Here is a 23,338-nt window from a genome sequence, read left to right as displayed (position 1 = left end):
AAGCAAAGGAACTCTTTTCTCAGGAGACGCTGTGTCCCATGTCACAGAGCACGGAGCTCTCCATTATAGTTCATTGATTCCAATTATTGAACCTATTTCATTTCAGTGATTTCAAAAATCATCCTGAGATGAGGTAAACAGTTCCCAAAATCATAATAAAGAAATTCATGAGTAAGAGAATAGAAAGGTCTGAAGAATATATAAAACATACCGTGCCATTCTAAACAGTTCAAAATAGAAAGTAAATTTGGATTTGAGCTTCCAGGAAGACAGAGAAAGGAGGGAAATATGTAAATAATATAAGCTTTACAGGGCCCTAGAAGAACACCATTTAATCATTTAGAGTCCTCAGAACTTTTCTTATTCTAAGATGAGAGGAAATTTCAACAATGAGTCTGTAGGACATTGTGTGAAACAGTAAACAAAGTCCACAACAGCATCCCTAAGACACTGAAAATTTGGCAGCTATTTATTAAAATATTCTTCAGCACAGGTTAATGGTGGAACCCTGAAGTACAATTCTGTGAAAACATTTGAGGGTCAAGTGCATCACTCAGGAGTGATCTAAAGGATCTATTTAAAACTATCAGAAGAAATGGCTTAACATCCAGTTTTTTTAGATATTCCACCATAAATACTATTTCCTCCAGATAACTTTTAAAACATAAGCATTGAAAAGCAGCATTTGAAGTTGCAACCTCTGGGAGGAACATGGAATGCAGAAACACCATGATATGACAAAAGCCATATATGGAGTGTAAGAAGCATAACTAAAACCCGCGCATGAATGGAGAGCTGCCGTGTGGCTGTGGCAAGGAGAGCTGAGAATCACAGTTCTCCTCCTCAAGCATTTATGGGTCTTCTCCAACACAGAGCTGAATCACAGAGGCCCTGGACAATGTGTCTGGATAAATTTCACAAAGGGCATTACCTTCCACGTTCCTAGAGAAATCCATTGTATAATGCTGTCAGATTCAGGCCAGCTGAATTCTGGAGGATATCAGCAAAGACACTGCATTTCATCTTTGGACATCCTTTCTTGGCAGAACCAATCACCTTCAAAGGCAACTGTCCCAGCTGTGGCAATAAGACCCTACCACTAGGGTACACAATGCAAGATACGCATCTTTGATTCTCTATAGCAGTGGACAACGTTTTTTTTTTCTATTTTCTCTGATACCCTAGTTAAACTCCCTGAAGCTCAGATTATTTATTGCATGACTTTTGCAACCTTTCTCCCAAAGGAGCCTGTAATCCATACACAGTTGGCATCAAATATTACTGGATGGCAGATATGTTTTTAAAATGGTAAAATTAGGAAATACATCTCATCTAAATTCATAGAATTTTCTCCCCTAATAACAGAGCCATGGGATAGCTGGAAAACACATGCTTTTATCATCACTCAGTAGCAGTTTATCATTACAACATTCTGTACTCTTCTGAAATCCAACATATCTCATCACATCTCATATTTGGTTATTTTCCTTCTCAAAAAGTCTTGTTACAAACCCAGTGCACTGAACTACCAAACTGTGCCCTTAAGGGTACTTGGACAATAGCTTGGATTTTAAATTGTAGTCATTGAGGTGGTGATCTTTCAATCTCAAGTATATTTATAAACTACACACACAAAAATGGAATGAACAAAGTGATTCAGATTAACCAGCTCTGTACACATTTTAAGAAAATCACTGGGTGTGCCTAGGCTCAAGTGCTAACAATTTGTTATGTATCACAGTGTGACATCTTTCTGAACGGTAAGGAACTGTTTAAAAATTCCAAAGCATTCTTAAAATGTTTTGCTTAAACATTTCTGCAATAAAATCTTATTGAACTGTTGCTTCCATTAATTTTGTACAGACTAGAGAGCAAGGAATTCGATTTTTTTTTCTTTTAACTTTGCCTACTACCAGCAAATAAACTGTGTCTCTTTTTTTAAATAAACCCATGGCCTTGAGTTTTGGCCCCTTAATAGTAGCCTACATGGTTGACTACCCTTGGTGTTAAATTTTCTTAAATTGTATTTCTGTCAGTGTATCATTTTTTTAAGCAATGGACCCTATAATAGCAAGCACTGGTCTGTCAGGAGTGCATTTTAACAGCATGACACAAGTATTTTTCACTACAGGAGACAAACAATGATATGTATTACATGCAGTAAACACTGCCTTTGGTACATAGGGTTCTCTTAGCATTTATCTGTCTAAAATCTCACTGTCCTGAATAGGGGGTTGTGGGGGAGGGAGAAACCCTGCCTCATATTAATGCTGCCAGTGGCTATAATATAGCATTAGAGAGTCCACATGCCTTGCCACATTTTTCATGAAAGAAAACTTGATTTAATATTAAAAGAACAGAGTGCACACTTAGAAAGTCCTTTTCTTTCAAACAACTACCACCATCTTTCTAAGACTCTTCTCCCAAGTATGGCTACTAAACAACTTTCAATCAAGTTTAAAAAAACCATTAGGGCCCCAGAAGATGACTGGTTAGCCAGAGACGGGTAAGATTCCTCAAGGGAGGAACAACCTAAGACAGGCACAGTCGCAGGGGGGCCATCAGATGAGAAATTGGGGATCAACAGAGGTGAGGCTTAGGAACCCCTCCCCCCCATTCTGAGAGAAATCTGCTGCATCCGTGGATGTCTTATTGCCCTTGTCTAGCTTGGATTAACACATAGTCTACAGGCACACACCTGATCATCTACATTTGCTCTCTTACAACACTAAACTATGTTTTCTACCTTTATCTTGCATCTACCTACCACTTCAGCATTTTATTAAAAATAATAATAATAAAGAGAGAAATGTGGTATCCACATATAAATCAAGTATAAAAATCAAACGAATATTCATATTTGACCTGATTGTTTATAATTCATAATGCATGATCAAAACCGAAAGTCTCTGTGATGACTGCCCTTGTACTATTCACCAGGTAACTTATTCACTATGTAAGAATTTGTTCTCCATGTAAGAACTTGTTCGTTATGCTTCAGAAGATTGGAGACTGACGAAAATTAGGCCTGGGGTGGATTAATTATTATACATTGAACATTGAGTCCCTATACAGAATTTTATTGTTGTTAACAACCATTTGATCAATAAATAGGAGAGATGCCCTCACACACACACACACAAAAAGTACACACTTCCAATTGTAAAATAAATAAGTAACCGGTATGTAATGTATAGCATAAGGAATATAGTCAAAATTCTAGCTGGTACCTAGAATTATCATGTATATAAATGTTGAATCACTGTGTTGTACACCTGAAACTAATGTAATACTGTGTGTCAACTACCCTTCAATAAAAAATAATTATCAAAAAAAAAAAACCATTAGGAAATAAGTTCTCTCCAAATTGGGGGAGCAGAATTCCTCAGCATGTTTACATGATCCCCTGCATTTCTATCTCTACTTATGGTCTATCTTATCCTTTAAACACTGTTTCCTAATTTTAAAAAATGTACAATGAAGTGTTTACAATTTACAAAGAGATTTAAATTGAAGGTGCACACTTGAATGTCTTTAGGACTGAAGGCATATTATAATCAAAATGTTCAGTGAACACTGAAAAAGAACATCAGTAGAAAGATACTGGCATTCAGTTGTCCTTGCCACCTGAGCAAAAGATACAAAAATCAACACTCTAAAGGAAAAACTAAAGCAAGCTGATGTTTTATGTATAATCCTAACCTATGGGATATTAAATACATGCTGCACAAAGCCATAGACCTTTCACATGCTAAAATGTGGAAAGCATGGGCATACGAGGAAGTTTAGAAACTACCACCTCAGTTATAAAGAAAGTCCCATGTTCAACAATTCCCCAAAAGATTAAAATTCACCTTAATTTACATAAAATATACTAGAATATTAATATAACAGATTCCCATAATCTTCACTGTCAGATTTTTTTTTATTTTCCTATCTGGCTTTGCTATCCTACCAGTTGCACATGATATTTATGCATTTCTTCAGCTATTTTTTTTGTAGATGAAAAGTTGGTAAAAGATTCTCATTCTAGTAGTAGCCTTTCACATTCTTGATTATTAATCATTTTTAACCTCATCTTAATCTGTTCCTTTAATCTTCTCCTCATGTTTAATTTTCCATTTATCTTATCTTCATAACTCAATGCTGTTCTTCCTTCAAAACAACAGAAGCTCACATTGGAGTATTGGTCAGTGTGTTCAATTCTTTCCCCTCAGCCCCTGACAATGCTCTGAATGGGTCTACTACTCCTATTACAGATGAGTAAACTGAGGCTTGGCGAGGTTGAGTAACTTGATTAGGAACATACATCTGGTGTGTAGCAGAACAAGGCAGACTTCAAATCTGGACTCATTACCATTACGCTACTCACCAGGCCTCTAAAACCTAGGGATGACATCCAACCTCATGTAGTTGGGGAGATATTTAAAGAATCAGCAAGCACTGGTCTGACTTTTTTCTTTTTACAGTGTGATCTTCACAGAAGGTAAAAACCAGCAGATGAACCCATCATAATAGGAATATACAGCCACATTGTCGTTAATGATAGTTGGTGAGGAAGGGGCGACTCTCAGTTGTAGAATATGGAGAATATTCTGGAGGTGGAATAATGAGAAATGCAGTGAGATGATTTAAAATACGCTATCTATGTTAAAATGAATGCAGGTTAGACTTGTGACTTCAGAATCACAGTAAAACCTGAGTTGCGGTGAAAACGAAAGGCTTGGTTTACTGCCCAGCAGATAAATCCTCAAAGGAAAATCAAAACTACTTTTTCAAATTTAAAATATCCTGAAAATGTGCAGCTTTTTCTTTGATCACTGCAGAAAGGCACAGTTAATCAAGACAAAGCACTGAACATATTTGGTCAAATAAGCATATTCTCTCTATTCCAAAGATAATAGTTCAATAACTACTATTGACAAGACATTTAAACACCAAGCAAACCATCAGGTCAAGATCAAGTGACTTTTCCTTTAAATCAAGAGCAAATTGATTCACTTTGGAAGGTGAGAATCACAAAGTGATTAGGAATACCGGACTTCAAGTCAACCAGGAAAAGATGGCAGTTACAACAGATGTCTCATTGACGAAAAAGATTATAATTTCTAAAGCTGCTGGAAGTTGTAACAGAAAAAAAAAAGCACTCAGGATGTGCCTGGTAACAGCAAGAATTAAGACTTGTAAAGCCATTTGCCCACCACCTTCTCCTAGCTTTCTGAAAAGTATGTTTCGGATTTCTCTGTGCACAAAGTATAATGGCTATTATTTTTGAAAACTCACTGGTTCATGTTTTGCCTCTTTGTAAGATTCCAAGCACATTAGCCAAGCTTCTCTGTCAATACCCATGACACATCTCAGCCCATTTTACAAATATAAATACAGGCTCAAGTACTTTGATTTGTATTTAAAATTTAAATTTGCAATAATTCTAAAAGTAAAGATAGTTTGGAGATGTAAGTCCCACTCTCACAAACAGAAATGCATGTTAATCTTTGGGGTTTGAAGCTGCTGAGCTCTTCTTGATGTGAAACTAAAATTAGTGAGCCAGGGTTAGGTTCCAGTGAGAAACATGAGTATAAACAGAATGCTTATGCAACATTTGTCTCATCTCATTGAAAATGTGATTAAATAAATTGTTTTAAATAACAGTATGTCTTTCATGTATTTTCTCTCAATGCTGGATTTGGACATATAATTAAAGCAAATGTGTTATTTTAAATATTTTATCCTAGAAAATAAGTTAATAGGACTTGGCTTGACTTTAATGAAAAAAATCAGCCTTCAGACCTTGAATAACTGATGTTTCCACTTTAAGAGTAGAAAGTTGGCAGAAAAAACACCATCTTTGCAATTTTATTACCTAAGTATTCAAAAAATACCAATTACATTGTGATCTGGACAGAGTTTAAAGACATCTTTGGCCAAGGTGTTACCCTTGTGCACGCTGTGTTGGCAGCCCTAGCTCAACAATATAGGCATTCCTTTGTATTTCACCTTGAAATACTTTAGTGTGTAGTCTATTAAGCATGTCAGTAGACATGCGTTGATGTGTTGACTCAAACTCAAGTATACAATGATACTATCATCCATGGACTGGCAAGTCAAATGGCCAAATCCTGATGTCTATTTTAGTTACATATTTCATCACTATTACTTAATCATACATTTTTCATCACTGTTACTTAATCATCATTGAAGCCAAATAAAAAGACACTTCAAAAAAACTACCAGTAAATAAGAAATGAAAAATAATCCAGTTCAATTTAGCAGATGAGCCCTATAATCCCAACTGGAATTAAGCCTGGAATAACCTAACTGAATAAACTTCACAGTGGTTCTCAAATGGAAGTACCACCACTTCCCTATGGAACAATTAGAAAAGGATAGGGGCGTTCTGGCTTGTAACAGCCACAGGGGGAACCGTAGAACCACCCAGTGGCTGTCTCTAATTCTTGCTTCTGCTGCTCTCACTCACTCCAACCATACTGGCATCCTTGATGTTCCTCACACACAGGAAAGCTGCCTTTGCAAGGACTTTGTCTTGACTGCTCCTTGTGTTCAGAATGTCCTTCCCGTATATCCCAAGGCTGCCTCCTTCACTGTCTTCAGGTCTTTCTTTACTCAAGTCACCATTTCAACAAGGCTGTCTCTGTCCAGCCCAATCAATTCCTTAATTCCTTCTCTCTCTCCCTTCCTCCCTCCCTCCCTCCCTCTCTTCTCTCACACACACATGCATAAATACAAATTCTGCAAACTTTTTATACTGCTGCCCTGTTCCTCTAGTGTTTATCTTCTCCAAATGTACTCAATACTTATTTTGTTGATGATCTGTTTCTCCTAACTAGAATATAAACTTTGCAAGGGGAGGAGGTATTTCTGTGTTGTATTCAGGGCTGCATCCTAGGGCTTTGTGCAGTACCTATGGTATAGAGAATAATGATATTTGTTGAATGGGAAAATGGGGCCCAAGCATGCTATGCATGTAAGGGGCATCATTTGCACCTCTGCTGATAGCTGACCAACATCTGTGAGAAGAGATGGCATAGTGCAAACAGCTTGAAAGTTAGAGAGCTGAGTCTCATCTTGCACTGCATCCGAAATAGAGCTCTCAAACTCGAGGCCCCGCTTTTATAACGGGACTACTGACTTCCAAAAGGATTCTATGGAGCCCAATTTTTACTTATTATTTATAACCTCCCTTCTTCAAAATTTTTTCTCATCTTTCCTGATTACACTTCTCATTGTCTATATTGGTTCCTTGAGACATAACTAAACTAAAACTCATTATATATGTTACTTAGTTATTTAACAATGGAGACTCTATCGGTCATAGAAGATTTGAAAAATAACTTGCTCTGAAGTCTTTTCCAAATTTTCCAGACTGAAAACTATTCTTCACATAGTAAAATATTAATAACTTTATATTTATATATTATATAAAATCAATTAGAAATATAATATTCTACATTCATTATTTATAGGAATGAAGCACTGGCACTCAAATATTTAAGTAACTAAATGATTTCCTTTTGAAACTGTTAGAGAGATATCAAAGCACGTAATCATAAATATAAACCCTAATACTGCTTACTCAGAAGGAGACACAGTGGAAAGATGGGACTCTTGTCACTCAGAACTCTTCTAAATTTTCTTCCTAATAAATGGCTACATAAAAACTTACATAAGTTTTAAGCAATCCAACAAACATCATTTCTTTGTATCTTCCAAAGTACAAACAAGCCCTCAGTAGATATTTACATGTAATACTTACTATATGACTATATCACTGTATGCTTTAAAACTATATTCACAATATAGCTGAACTTCTCACCTGTAAAATACAAATAAACTTGCCTATTGAAATAAATACTCTTATTTAGAGTTAGAATTTAGGAATGCTTTTTCCAGTCACCTCTCCTACTCCCACCCTCGTCTACCCAAGTAAAGGAACAATGGCTAATCACCCATGTTACCCAGTTTAACATGTAACTATTGGTAAGAATATACTTTTATTGAGCAGGTGATAAACACAGAAGAAACATGATGTTCAATGCCTTATGGTATTTTTAAGTGTTACAGTCTTGACCCTGCTATTTTCGGTGACATGTAAGTAGATCCATCAGAAGACATTACTTAAGAGATTTCGAGATTTTTTAAAAAACGAGAATAAAATAATTTAAAAAATAGTAGGTCCTCTGTTATTAGAATTGCTCTAATAAAAGCATGGCATTGTTCTAAAGTTTTGAAGACAAGAATAAACTAGCAATGGCTAACATTTGCTTTTCCCCTTTGAAGGTGCCTGCTGGGATTCCCACAGCATAAACGAAATGGGAATTTATTTTTTCTCAGCAATATTTAGATTACTATTAAATGTAAGTATTAGCACATTTTATGAAGTTCCCTCCCTCCTTACTAGTCCGTGTGATACTTCATATTTATGTTTACTGATATTGATGTTCTATATTTATTAATATGATGGATTTAATGTAGACGACACTTTACTGCACTAGTAATAACAATTTTACTTAAATATGGCTTTGTTGTACTCCTCTGCAAATAATCTTTGAATTCCTAAGAGTCTTTTATTTTCCCAGTAGCCCAGTTGGAGAGTTTTTAATATTAAACTGTATCATAACAACCCATGCTGGTTAGAGTCTAACTTAATACACACAGCTTAATGTTAATTTTCAACTTCAAATCAGGGATCTGACTATTCCGAGATGATTATTTATCTCAAGTGTGATTTTTGTTTTAAAGTAGCAAAGTTCACCGCCAGCATTCTTTGCACCATAAAAAGACTAACACTATGTTGGAAAAAATTAAGCAGAAGATTTATACTTTACATGACTACAAAAAGTACTGTTGAAAAGACGGAAGTCTAGTCAAGAAGTTTTGGTAATATAGGGCAGGAAGCAAAAATGGTACAGGTGACTGGTGTGGGTGGATTGTGAATATAATAAATATGGCTATGATTATAATAAAAGGGAATGCTTAGGTGCTAATTCCAGTAGAGGACAGTTTATGATTAATATCAATAATAAGAAACAAAAACCTCCACAAGGAAAATAAATTGTTTTAAAGTAAAACTTGATAATCTAGGTGCCACACTTCTTGTTTCACAACATAAACTTCTCCTTCTGAATACATTTCTTATAAATACCTTTGTAAGGGAAATGTATGGTTAATAATAAAAACAAGTATGTTACAATGGTAGAGACAGAAATGGAACAGACAGTATCAAACTCCATCAGAGCTGAGAAAAACAGAATTGGGTGATAAAAGTCACAAGGGAATAAATTTAGGCGCCCTACAGTATTATAAAACTTGTCTTGCCTCTTAGAATGCTGGACATCCTACAAGAATAAGTCAGTGCTATAGCTGACAGTACTAAAAAGTTAGATGACATCAAGTATCTGAATTTTGCAAGTGTCAAAGCTTGCCATACTATGGTGATATGGTAGAAGTCAATTATGACAGAAGTTGATGTTCATGATAAGGTTCTACAGATTCTAATTATCTGTATGTGCAGCAGGCATATACCCACCTACACCTCTTGAAAGGCTTAGCAAGGGGTAATTCCAAATTGCAGTAGAAGTCTTCACTTTTTTAAAGCAATAAAAAATGAAAATGAAAATAAAATGCTTTTTAAAGAAACATGACTAATGCAAATGCTGTGTTTTTTTAAAAATATAATCCTGCCAATTGAATAGAATATTACTATTTTTTTTCCTTGTTTCCAAGATCTCATCCTACATTTGAAATTTATGTATTTAAAAATTTATGGATTAAAGTAAGAAATGTTTGCTAGGTTTCTTTTGGAAGATGGGATGGGGTGCAGTATATCATCTTGAATAACGGAAGACCTTCTTAGAGGAACTGGAAAACATTTTCAAACCAAATACCAAAATAAGACTTCAATCCCTCACAGTTTAATGAAGGAAAATATAATGGTTGTTTAGGTTGGTGCAATTCTTCTTTTAGGCTATATAATTTTGATGTGAGGCAGAAGACTGAACTATGTAATACATTTCTACAATGCATATATTCATCAAAACCATTTGCAAAATTACTACTTTCAGCATATTTTTAAAATGAGATTCCTTAATAAATTATGTTTATGCAGTCAAAACACAGCATTAGAATTTATTATTAGTCACTTAATGGAAGTTACTGGTGAGTTTATAAATGAAGTGCTGGCTTACTTTGATATACTCTAAGAGCAACCAAAAATAGAGATTCTTTCCCAGAGTTCAATGTATTTGTAAAGTGCAAAATAAGCAATTTTAGCAATTCTCAAATGTATTTCTTCCAAATGCACTTAATCCTAAATATACTTATAGAAACAGAATATTTTTCTGCTAAGCCAGGTATGACTAACTATCCATCTTATGTGTAAAAACTATCCTGACTGAAGTACTCCGTGCTTTATAAAAAGGTAAAAAACGGTAGAGATACACAAACAGTGTGAGTGTTTTTGTATTTTTAATATTCTTGGGGATATTTTCAATGAAAATATCTATAAATCAAACCAAAACAAAACAAAAAACTAGGATAATTAAGTGTATTATTAAACACTCAAAATGGATGTATAACAGATATAAGGACATAAAGATATTGTAGATAAATTTGCAAATAATAAATTCTATACGTAGATGAAATATTTTGAACAGATTGTGGCAGAGGAGTTTTTGCCCAGGAAGTCTAGTGTGAATCCCCCAATTGTTTTCTAACGTGATGGCACCTTCTCAAAGTACTTTACAAAATAAAATCATGACTCCTGATTTGTACTGGTTCATAAAATGTTTAAAATATAATTCAATAAAGCTTTTCTATAATGAAGAAAAAAATGAACTTAAATTGACAGTTTTTTATAAAGCTATAAATAAGATAATTTACAAATAGTACAATAGTAGTTTTTAACAGACCATGGAGTCTAATACACTCACATGCCAAAATATTTCTTAATACTAAGAATAGCTTAGACATTGAAATATGATAAATGTTACGACTATGACTATAATCCAGTATTAAGAAAGCTCAAATGAACATTGTTCATACAGAAAAAAGTTTATTTGAGAGGAGTTTCTTTCCACATAGAAGCTTAAATTTTCAGAATTCAAATTAATAGAAAGTGATTTTTAATACTGCCCTGCTTTTTAGGCAAGGTATTTTCAACTGCCTAATATTAAAAAGATAACAAGGAAGAAAAAAGAATGAACACTTTATTCCACATTGAAAAAAAATCTGTGCTGTGAATTGTCAGATGAAATAGTATTAACAACATAGTCATGTTTACTTTTATGGCCTTCATTATGCACTAATATAAATTTAACCTTAAAAGAAATGTAGAGGCACCGGATGTGATCACTGTGAAATGGAGTTATAACTAGATTAATGTTCTACATAGCATTTAGTTTTAAATTTCTATTTTAAAGTTATTATATTCTTATATCAAAGCATATAAAATTTATAGCCAGCGTAGCAGGTTTAAATCCTTTTTGTTAACTGACAACTCTGTTGGAACATGAAGCATCACTTTTTCTTCACAGTTACATTTTAAACAAAGCATCCACGTATAAAAATAGCAAATTGCATTCAATTTTATGTAAGATAGTTTCAGCTTCTCATATATAGGAAGAGCTATTAGCAGCTTCCACGGCAAACATCACAGCAAACAGCTTTGAGTACATTCTCTCCTAAGACACCATTCAGAGAAACAAGATACAGCCTGTATCAACGTAATGCCTAAAATATAACACAAGTAAGAAGCTTTCAGCTTAACACACACACATACAAACACAAGCAAAAATTGTCCCCAAAAGCTTGAGTGGTTAAATTCTGATATTCTTTACAGCCTGCAGACTGAAAAGTGAAGTATTTTGTTTTCTCCTGATTCTGACTTCTTATTCTCAACACTTGGTCACAATATCTTAATTCTAAAACTCTGATTATACATTAACTACTTTATTCATATCTTCTAAGTGGAAATAAGGATAGGTTAGCCATGACTAGAGTCCTGTAAATATAATTACTAACACTTTGCTATTTTTACATAATAATGGTTAATCAACATTAGGCATTCTATTACTTTAAGCTCCTGTTCAAGGTACAAAGATGCTTCCATGTCTAATTCGTCATAAGCTCAACTTTTTAAAAATAAAAAGTTATAAATGTGGTGGGTATATTTTAAACAGATACATTTCTAGGTCTTGGCATATAAATATTGATGGGCAGACTGACTTCATACTTTAAGTCAGAAAGCATGCTAATAGAGAAAGTTTTTAAAAATCAATCCTTCTGTTCCTTTATCTAATGAGTTTCTGAAGGCGGAGAACAATTTTACAAACTGGCAAATTCTCTCTCATTGGAAATGTGCATTTTATATTCTACCAAAAAATAAAGCACACAGTCTCATTATGGAAAGTGAACTGTTAAGATAAGAAATTCAGTACATAAACTGTGAAATCTTTTCTTTACTCTCTCGCAAATACAGCTAATTGTGCCACAAAGGAGGAAAAAACCCCGAGAAAATTAATTTACCACAAAAAATAGTTTGTCACCCTTAAGAGAATATCTTTTGATTTAAATTCTTAAATTTATTTAAAGAACTTGTAAAAACATGTCATTGCCATCACTACTTAAAGTAATGCATAATGTTAAAACTTCGAGACTCAGTGTTCACCATTAGAAGTGTTTTCATTTTTTTTTTTTGAAAGGAGGCTTTAGTTAGGAAGTTAAATACAATTGGCAAAAATATTTAACTTTTTTTATTATCTGGCTCAGGTAAATGCCTATAATCAATAATTTACTAGTATGGATAAACAATTTTTTCTTTTTCACTTTCCACATTTTATTTAGATGCCTAGTGATTTAGACAGAGATATACAAAGCAGTAAGTTTTTTATGGCTTATTTGGTGCATCAAAGAATATATAATATTCAAACACCAAAAATCAAACCAAACCATTTTTTAATAGGATTTAAATGATTAGGCATTGTCTGTACATGATACAAAAAGGAAATGTGAGCTAAGGGGGAAATGAGAAAAAAACTTATTTTCAAAGCTCATGAAAATATCTACCTGCTCTCTGATGATTATAGGTTTTGTGTAATTAACAAACAATAAACAAACATTTTAGGTACACCTCGTTTTTTCCCTTAGCTAACTTAATCCATTTCCTAAAATTATGCCTCTCTTCCAGTAGGCATTCAATGAACATTTTTGAATGACTATCCATACACACTTAAGGAAATGAAATTGTAAAAATTGTAAAAAAGAATTTGCTTGATTATATTTGTCTATTTGACATACAGAACCAGACTATTTTAACTTGCCAATCAGAGACATGCATGGTTGAACATTGACACTATTTCACTGAGTGTGGGTAAAATTGCAGTATTTTCAACTAAGGTACACGCTTTCCACATAAAACTACACACCACATCTGTGGCATAATCAATAACACACAACACAGTGTTTGACACACATACCAATTCCCCATTTCACTTCTGCGATTTTTAAGTGTGGAGGAATTACTCCTTGCAAGAGAACTCCTGTTAAATACAACAAACCTTCACTTGGAATAAGGGATAAGCTTGCTCTTAACAACTTAGTTTGAAATGTTAACAAGCCTTAGGGCTGTTAGCATAACAACTGGCCATTAATGTGGTAATGACCAATTTAAGAGGAAATTATACACTGAGAAATGAATATATTGTCAATCAGGACCAGGATTTTTACTGGAAAGAGTATGACTTCTTAAAAATTAGTTAGTGAGCATTAACTCATTTAATTTTTGAGTCTCATAAATTAAAGGTGCATCACAAGAAGCAACCTAGAGAATCATTTACAGATAAGATTTCTGATGTGAAAATTATTTTAATAAATTCCCTTCAACGAAACACTTACTTGAGACTATCGGATAGCCGTTACACATCACATTCTTTATTACCATAAGGAAGGATAACACCAAACAAGCCTATTTACTTTCTCTGCTTGCTATTACGTTGACAACTGTGGAAGTTACACTCACAGTCCAGGCATTTCATTGGCAAATTTATACTTTCATTAAAAAATCCAGATCTTTCAAGAGACTGACTTTAAATTTTACTTAATTCTCATCTCTGTAACTTATTAGAACACCTTCATCTTGCCCAGACTGTACAAACTCTTTGCTTTGGAATTCTTGTAATATAAATCCACTTGAGATACTGCAGTTATAAACAAATGCAAAAGTCAGAGTGAAAAAGCCATGACTATTAGTTAGTAAAGATAAAGCAGAACCAGGAAGTAATGTTAAATCACTAATACCAAACACTAATGCTTTATGTGGAAACGAGGCTCTAATTCACAATGCGCAGAGGAGAAATATTTATTTTAGAGAAAAGTTCTAAAAAAACCCTCACGGAATAAGTTCACTCTGATTAGTTATGCCACCACAATGAGGTAAATTCTGGCCATGGAGAGTCATTTCCCATGGTTGGCACTGTGGTTTGTATTTTGTGCCCTTGGACCACAGAGTGGCCATAATTAGTCAGGAGGATGTCAGATGAGGCAGTCCTAAGAGGGTAAAGAGAATCTGATAAACAGAATTGGATTCACCCTCTTTCACCACCATTAATCAAATGATATGGTTTTATATACAAAAGATTAAGTCAGACTAAAATTATAGACCAAGAAGCACCAAATTCCATAGAAAACACCTCCCCAAATGACCAAGATGGTTAAGGAGTTACAGCTGACTGATAAATTTTGTGTCATAAGGGAAAAAAATCCAAAATACATCACTTAATGTCGGACTAGAAATGTGATTCATTGTATCAAATATGAAAAGCCAAATGATGCCATATATCATTTCTCTAATTTGATAGATCCTACTTTATTAATATAAGTAATTTGCCACTGAATCAAGTCACAAGGTTCCCTGAAAAGCAAAATAATTTTTCTTAAGTACAAGTTCATGTGTTGAGTGCTAAATGCTGGGAAACAAGTTTAATGGGCTTTACGGCTTCATGAGCAAGAACAACTGAATTGTCCTAAAACTGTTCAGATGTTTACAGTCCAGAAAGTGGCTATCGTTTCTCCATAATGATGGAGAAGTTTATGTTGTTAATTTCCATGAACCTACTGGCAATTCGGAGGCTGTTAATGCTCAGTGAGCTTCACAATGACTACTTGGAATGCCTTGGGGGTGTGAGGGGGAGGATGTAGTCACACTTGTGGTAAGTTTTCAAAACTTTACAACAGATATACTAATAAATATCAGTTAAGAATTTCAAACTGACATTCTCTGACAAATCTGAAACAGAAAGACAGCTGAATAACTTTACGTTATGCTCAACCTATTTTGTCACTTAAAGACTAATAATAATTAAAAAACAACAATGGTAAGCTGATTTCTACCAAATACATCCTTGACATGAACGGGCAGTCTGAACAGAGGCAATGGAATATTTATCCCTAAATATGAGCATCCTCTGCAGGCAAGCCAAATCAAAACACATTAGGTATGACGTTTTGATGACCGTTGTTTAAACAACAGTGTGTGTAACAGGCACCTGGCAACATGTTGAAGGCTGGCTGGTCAACATCTTTCAGGAATATAAGCTGGTAGTGAGGAAGTGAAACCAAAAAAATACACTTACAAATGTATTTTAAAAGGAATGCAGTCATCACTGGTGTGCAAGGGTAATTCCTACCTCAGATAGTCTCTGCGACAAAGGATAAGATTAGCTTTAGTGTACAGGGTGGAGCCCACCTCTCCCAAACGACAGTCGCAGCAGGCACACTTCAGGCAGTCTTCATGCCAGTATTTGTCCAGTGCCTTTAGAAGATACCGGTCCTTAATCTTTCGGTTGCAGCCAGCACAACCTTTCGGCTTGGTGTCTGGCTGGACTGAGAGCATTTGTATACCTAAAGGAAGACAAAAAAAAAAAAAAAGAGAGAGAGAGAGAGAAAGAGAGAGAGAGAGAGCTGGGACTATAAGAAAGAATCAAAAGGTGTCAAAAGACCTCAAACAAGTTAAATATTTAATATTGCCTTTTTCAAGGAGTGGTAGACCTTCCTTTTTAGGGCCGTACTAAAATCCAACTACAGTGCGGAAACAAAAAGCTCAAACTTTATATAACGTCCTTATTAAATAAAGCATTCATAAAGTCACACATAGAAGGTGGTGAAAATAATGAATTCGTGGTGCACACAGTAAGTTGACATGATATACACGAAGTTAAGTGACATTAAATCATTTTCTAGCATCCCCTTTCGCTCCATAGAGCAGCTCTTTTAGAGAGAAAATGTGAGTGATCGGCTAACAATCTTAAATGAAAGCTATTTAACAAACTAGTTTGTGCATCATCTATAGGAGCCAAAATGTTTTTTTTTTAATTGGTTAAAATTTTCACTTAATATGGTAGAAGGACAGTGCACCCTTATGGGATGACACTAACCTGACTTAGTAGTAGAGAAGTTTATAGTTAAGCACACAGTACAGTCACCCAAAACACTCACTGATCTTATGTTACTTGTTTGCACCCAAATACTTCCTTCTGTGCCCCTGATATTTTAAAGTATTCATTATGTTAAAATTTAAAAATGTTTTATATTCACAAGCATCAGTCAGTGTCTCAATTAATGGCAGAATGCCTAACTATATGGACATGCTTTTATTTAAAACCAAACTATAGGATTATGTAATTTATTACCATAAACATGCACTTATTTATTTTATAGAAAAAAGAAAAAACAGAAGGTAAAATCTAAATATATATACATTACATAAACATACATGTGTGTATATATATATATATTTATTTCATACATATACTATAAAAATACTCTAGTAGAGATAGGGTCATAAATATTTTAGGGATAAACCTCTATCACAAATAGGCAGGTCTAGCTGGATTCTATGGGTTTTACAATCTAATGGAAATCTTTTCAGTGACCAGATATTCACCTTTGAGTTTCTTTTTTCCTAAGAGTCAAACACCCAGTTTTAAGAAAAGCCAGACCAACTATTCACAGCTTCATATTTATCAAATAACTCATTTTCAGCACTATAAAATACTGCAGCTATCTATCATTGGTTCAAAATTCCCTGACTTTAGCAATTATAATATGGAGGCCCAAGAGAGGGTAAGGGACTGGCTCAAAACTGAATGACAGTTAAGCACTGGACTAGGTGGCCTTCTTACAGTCCAGAGATGGGGCAACTATATCATGCCTCCTTTCCTAGGCATAAAGTTTTAAACTTGGACACAGAAGGATACAAAACACCGAATGTGGATGCACTTGAAACAGTTTCAAGAAAACAAATGCCAAGCTATAATCTTGAGCATCTTCTGCACCTTTCCCTACTCCAAAATAGCTAAACCGTCTTCAGTATCCTCTGATGCCTCGTGATGAAGCATCCATTTCCATTACCTCTACAATCTTTTCCCTTTTTAATCACACTGATAAGAGACATCAAGGCACTGTACCCTCACAGCTGAATAACTTTTCTAGCTACAAATAATACATGAATTGCATGTGATATTGTTACAATGCTGAACTGCCTTTAGAAAGAAACTTCTCTAGTTGAGTAATGGAGTAGAGAATGGCAGGGAGGAAGGCAGGGTAGCTGTTCTTTCTGCATGACAGGCATAGCGTGGTCACAGGAGCTGCGGACTAGCAGCTGGGTTTGCACAGAAAAGCAGGTGGTATTCCTACAGCCTGCTTTCTGTTCCTTTTCTTTGAAGAGGCTAAGGGTCTAGTGTAGATTAATCATAACCCTTGATAGCTCTGCTTAATCTCTCTCTCTGGAACTTCTAACAAATGAAGTTTCTTTGATCAGAACTAGTTACCGTCTTCCAAAGAGGCTCCACAAGGAATGAATCCCATTAATTACAGTACAGAACAGACCCAAGTGCCTCTTAACCATATACCTGGCGGGAGGGGGAAATTTTGATTTTACTAAATGACATTCTGGATTTCCTTACTGAAAACATCTAGAGATATATTATGGGTGGCTATTCTAGTTAGTTAGCCTACAAGGCTACTTTTTTTTTTAAATCACAAAGCTGAAAAAAAATTTTTAAACCTTTTTCGTTGTAGCTAAACTATATTTCCCTTGGTTGAGTTACTACCACCATCAAGTGTAGAAGGTCAACTACCTTTATTCAAAACGATTTGCAACCAAGACAGGGAATATCAACATCTTGCACAAGTAATACTGCCCTGCATGTCTTCACAAAATGTTTTTGTTTTGTTGACATTTTAATTTAGCACTCAGAGGCCAATTAATATTTGAAACTCTTACATTCTGTTTGGCTTTGGGCATAAAAGGAGTTTGATATTTTACACTCCCAACCTGGTACCTTCTTTTTGGGAACACCATCACATTTCTCTTGAAAAGGATATCTTTTCAATTTTCTGTAAGTTAGCAGTTGTAGAAAATGACCTGTTTTGTAGTCACCACATGCCAGATACCTAAAAGGCATAAAGCAGGCAGCAGTCTCCCCTCACCATCCGGAGGGGCACAACGAGGGAGAGTTCTGTGTTCAGAGCCGAGAAACATTTCACAAGTTGCTCATAGCACATCAGGACTCATAACTAGTTTTAGATTGGCATGTAAATTGTTCTGAGGGAAATTCTTATTGCCTCTGAGACCCTGCCATTCTGAGTTATTTGACAGTTTTAGGGAAATCATAATTAAAAAAAAAAGACATAAATAATAGCCTGTGCAGTGTAGTGTGCAGAAATAAGTAGAACCATTTCATTTAAACTCTGGTGAGCTTTTAATTGCCTGGATTGCATTGTGAGGCGGCCTAACGGTTGATTGCCTCCATTATGTTCCCTTGTTCTGTGCCATTCATCCGCGCAGTCTCAGCTTCAGTAGTTAACACAACAAAGTAACCACAACTCCACAACACACAGGGGTTTAACAAAAAATAATCATAATGAAAGATTTGCAGCACTTAGATACAGTCTTTTATATTTTTGGACTAACTACACATAGTGAATGGAAAACATTTTGTCCCCATCGGAAGATTCACAGAGAATAATTTGGGAGAAGGAACAGGAAGAGGGAATACATAAAGGGGATTGGCAGAGATGAGGTGCCTCAGGAAGATGCTAAAATGGGAATGCAGGTTCTGCAGCTGGGAGCAGCGACACAGATTAAAAGAATTTGGCCAACAAGGCCCTTCGATTGCCAAGAGGTACCAAACAAAAGATTTTCTCTCCTCCTGCCCATCTCCATCCTCTCCCCAGCCCCCAGCCCCGACTGGAGAACTGGATTGGACCTAAGAGCTTGTTTCTCTCTGTTCACTGGCCCAGAGCATCCCTACAGGCTGCAGCCCCCTAAGGGACAACAGTGCAAATAGATGTCCCCAGATCTCAGGCACTGGAGCTGCTTAACTCTGTTCTGCCCCTTCAACTCCCAACCCCCCTCCCCATCATCCTTCCACAACCCCCCTCCCCATCATCCTTCCACCACCCCCCTCCCCTTTTTGAGCAATGGAGCTGGGAACCAATTTGATTCCCTTTTTCTCCAATGCAGCTGCAAGGCTCAGAGATACTGACATTTTTCCACTCTTATCAGTTTAATTACAGTTACCATGGCAGCAAAGTGCTAGTGCTTGGCAAAGGCCAACAAGAGATTTGCAAGACTGAGTTCAATTTTGATGCAGCTCACATGCAAAAAGAAAAAAAAAAAATAAGAAACATACATACACTCTAACAAAGAATCCCTTGCGGAGTTTATGCTCCAGCCTTTTGTGGTTGTGTCTTTGCAGCCACACAGGGATGATTTGCAAAGAATGTAGCATTATTTGTTGCACCTAGCGAGATTAATTGGTTTAAGCAGCAGTCTTTCAAAGCAGTTACAACAATAATATTTCGGATCTTTTAAAAAGACACAAAAGCAGCGGAAGAGCTGGAAGGCTTCTGAGCAGCCAAGAGTGCCGAGCGCCGGCAAAGTGCATCCACGATAGATTGTAACCTTACCAAAACTTTTCTCCTTTTTCTGCATGAGTTGACTTAGACGTGCCCGAGTTGCAGCAGCTTTGCATTGAGCACCAAACCCAAAGGTAGAGGTGGAGGGGGGTCTTCTGGATTTAGCTCAAGTGCGGACCTGGTGCGCAGCCTACACTGCCGAGGACCGACTATTGTGAAGCCACTTTGGGAGCGGGTCAGAGTGGCGACAGTGGGTGGGGGAAGGGATGAGGAGGGCGGCCAGACCAGACACAGCGCACACACAGAGCCCCTCACAGCGTGGCAGTGTGCAAAATGATGGCGAATGACAAAGCCACATGCTTCCCTAACTCTGCCCGTAATCCTAAAATCCCAGCGGCCCCTTTTAGCTTCGTGGTAACAAATGGATTTGATTAAACTGTCACATGCAGCGTTAGCATAGCATATCATGCTCAATATGAAAAAGACCATAAATCTAACTTGTATTTCATAACAGCAATCTGGGTCGTCCCCGTAAAAATGGGCTGCATCAGTTTGAATCTCAGCCTATTAGGACATAGGCACCTTGTTTCTGGAACCTCTCCCTTCTGGCCACTTGTCCCCAATCACCCTCTCCCCTGCAAATAGTCACTTTTCCATCTCGTAGGAACCATGGTTTTGTTATTAGGACAGAATGGGGAGAGGTGGGGTGCCAACAAGAATCCAAAGGTTGTAATTCAACTCTTGGGGGAGGGAGTCCTGAATGCCAGCAAGTAAGGAGAGGTGGTCCGGGACCCACCTCGGACTGAATTCCCTTCCTGTGGGCTGAGCCCGAGCGCATATTTCCCAGTTCCAAACTCTGCTTGCCCCTCTCTTCCCGGGAGTCAGGGGTGCAGAGATGCTGCAGCTCATCGTGAACTTTGACTATTATCCACTCGAGTCGTACTTGAGACATTCCGCCTCGCAGCCGCTCTCCCTCCTTCCATCAACATCTTCCGCCTGCGTCTATTTCATGTCTCATCATAAAAATAATGAAGCCTCACATGATTTAGACAAAACCATCTCAGCAGAGCTGCAGCCCGAGCGAAAGTTGCAGTGCGGAGCTGGGCTGCAGCTCCAGTTTATGCCTCATTAGGGGAGGCAGGGGAAGAAAAAAAAAATAACCCTCATCCGCACACGCACGCGCGCACCCGCAGACACACACCCCGCAAATAAGCCGAAGCGTGTGTACACAGTTGCTGCACTTACCTTCTCAATTAAGCGATACAAGGGGAGGCCGTTCAGAGAGCACAGCGGCTGCTTTGTAGCGCTTCTCCTTGGGAAAGGTCAAAAAGAAGCATTGTTTGAAAAAAAAAAAAGAGGGGGAGGGAATCTCTATGTTTTAAGTTTAAAATAATGAGGTCCTCAAGGATCCGCCAAGTAATGGTGTTGACCGCATCTGAGCCACAGGTGTCCTCCTTTTAGGCAACTGCAGTCCAAGGCTGTCTCTCTCCGTCCTGGCTCGAGACAACTTACCCCGGCAGCAGCGAGGAGCCGAGCTGAAGGAAGCCGCGGCTCTCAGCTGCAAAATGCAATCCCTTCGCAGCCAGACATAATACAGCCAGAGAAAAGGTCACTCGGTTATTACTGAGCCGGCCGAGCCCAGGCAGCGCTTGTCAAGACCACAGAGAAGCAGCTCTCTTCCGATTTAAGACTATTTCCCTCTCGCCCCCACCCCTCCCCTCTTCTCTGCTTTCCCTCCTCTCCCTCCCTCTCTCGCAGGCTCCCTCGCTCGCTCCCGGGTGCCTGTTTCTGCAGCTCAGTCAAGTACAGCCGCCCTCGGAAAGTGCAGAGCAGCCACGAGACAGATCGGGCTTTGTTGCTAATTTCCCAGGGTGAAAATTTACAAGCCTGCGAGGGCAGTCAGCACAACCACATGCATATGCTACTCACAGACACTGGGGACGACCCCGCGCCCAGAAAGTGACCTCTGCAGGAGTCTACTCCGGGAGCACTCTCTCCCCCTGCCCCGTCCAAAAGAAGTCCTGCGAAAGAGCTCGGGTGGAAGAGGGTAGGGTGCCTAAAATAACCAGGGCATTTTGGAATAGGTGGCTACATTTAAAGCAAACTGTCTGCCAGAGCCATTTCGGAAGCTACCAATTATGGAAATTAAAGCAAGGGAATCAAACTGCTACCCAAATACACTGGAGAAAAATCACACAAGCCCTCCCCTCTAAGAAATGTTTGTGGGGGGGTGTATGCAGACTTCGTGAATGAACTCGCTCAGGTCGCTGCTCCGCAGGGCTGGCCTGCCACACCAGCCGGGGCCAGCGGACAGCACCTTCCCTTTCGTCGCTTAATTCCAGTGGCCCAGGGGCCAAACTGTGAACTTGCTCCCCACCAACCAGTACTGAGCCCCCTTCCACTTACCCACTGAAACACTTCCTGCAATTACTTGAATTCCTTACAATGGGAAATTCATAAACTACATTGAAAAACACCCAAAATCATTGAGAAACATGTTTACATGACTAACTTGGTCAAAGAGCCATTGAATTTCCTCCCCGTTACTACCCTGTCTTCATAGGCTGGTTTTAGGGGCCTTGACAGTAATTTTCTTCTTTTTTTCTTGAAGTCAGTCCTTTCTCCCCAGCCTCTTCTTCTCTTTACTTGGCATCTGTGAAGGCCACTGGCAGCTTTAAAATATCTCATTCTAAGTTTTCAAACTTCAAAGTCATCCTCTCTTTCTGGTAACTATCATAACATCCTCGCCAGAGTTTATGAAGCTCTGTCAAAGGTCAGGCTTAAAATTAGTCCAAATTTGAATGACACTGGCTGAAATGTTTTAAGGGCCAAGAAAGATTCAATTGTTGGACTCCATAAAACTTTTTTTCTTTTCAGCACCATCAATTTTAACCTAGTTCTAGTTAAAAAAAAAAAAAATGAAAGCACATCCACCCCATCCCTATGAATCTTTAGGCTAAATTATGCTTTTCTTCATAAAGAATAATGGCACATTGATGTTATTTTTTATCCCTTCCCTTTTTTAAAGCCCTGTCATAAAATAGTATGTGATTTGTTTTCCTCTCCCTTTAAAAGGCAAGAAAACTCAGAACTAACCTGAAAAATAACGAAAGTCACAGACGGCAGATTAATAAGAACCCCTTCAGCTGATTTGTTCTGTACATAGGCAGTTTCCTATGTTTGGCTTTTCTGGCCGGTCTGAGCAGGCACATGTGCACCTCACCCATCCGCACAGCTCCCGCTGTTCTACCCCACCTCTCTGCTCCAGCCACTCTGAAAACACCCCAGAGTGTGTGTGTGTGTGTGTATCTCATATGCGCTAGCTCTCAGCCAATGCCCTGAGAAGAGAAGAGGGAGGGAGGGAGAAGTATGTGTGGGGAAAGGGAGAAATAAAATCAAAACA

General features: G+C 37.3%; 1 protein-coding gene across 8 annotated transcripts in view; it reads right to left on the bottom strand.

Moving 5' to 3' along the window:
* LMO3 (LIM domain only 3) overlaps window positions 1–23,208 on the bottom strand; it is a 55,716-nt gene extending 32,508 nt beyond the window's left edge. The window contains exons 1-4 of one of the 8 annotated variants that reach the window (XM_073222491.1): window positions 23,032–23,208; window positions 21,865–21,991; window positions 21,181–21,247; window positions 15,702–15,915 (exon numbers count right to left, since the gene is read on the bottom strand). In XM_073222491.1, the coding sequence (XP_073078592.1) occupies window positions 15,702–15,907 (206 nt within the window). In that variant the 5' untranslated portion in view covers window positions 15,908–15,915; window positions 21,181–21,247; window positions 21,865–21,991; window positions 23,032–23,208. Of the gene's footprint in view, window positions 1–15,701; window positions 15,916–19,986; window positions 20,462–20,731; window positions 21,021–21,180; window positions 21,648–21,864; window positions 21,992–23,031 lie in introns of those variants that run through there. The other 7 variants (XM_073222492.1, XM_073222494.1, XM_073222495.1 and 4 more) reach the window with 7 other exon arrangements.
* Between the last annotated feature and the right edge of the window lie 130 nt (window positions 23,209–23,338).

Source organism: Manis javanica, chromosome 15 (genome assembly GCF_040802235.1).
Source record: "Manis javanica isolate MJ-LG chromosome 15, MJ_LKY, whole genome shotgun sequence".
In the NCBI taxonomy this organism is placed as follows: Eukaryota; Metazoa; Chordata; class Mammalia; order Pholidota; family Manidae; genus Manis; species Manis javanica.
Note: the sequence above shows the minus strand (reverse complement) of the source record. Positions and strands in the feature narration are given on the sequence as shown.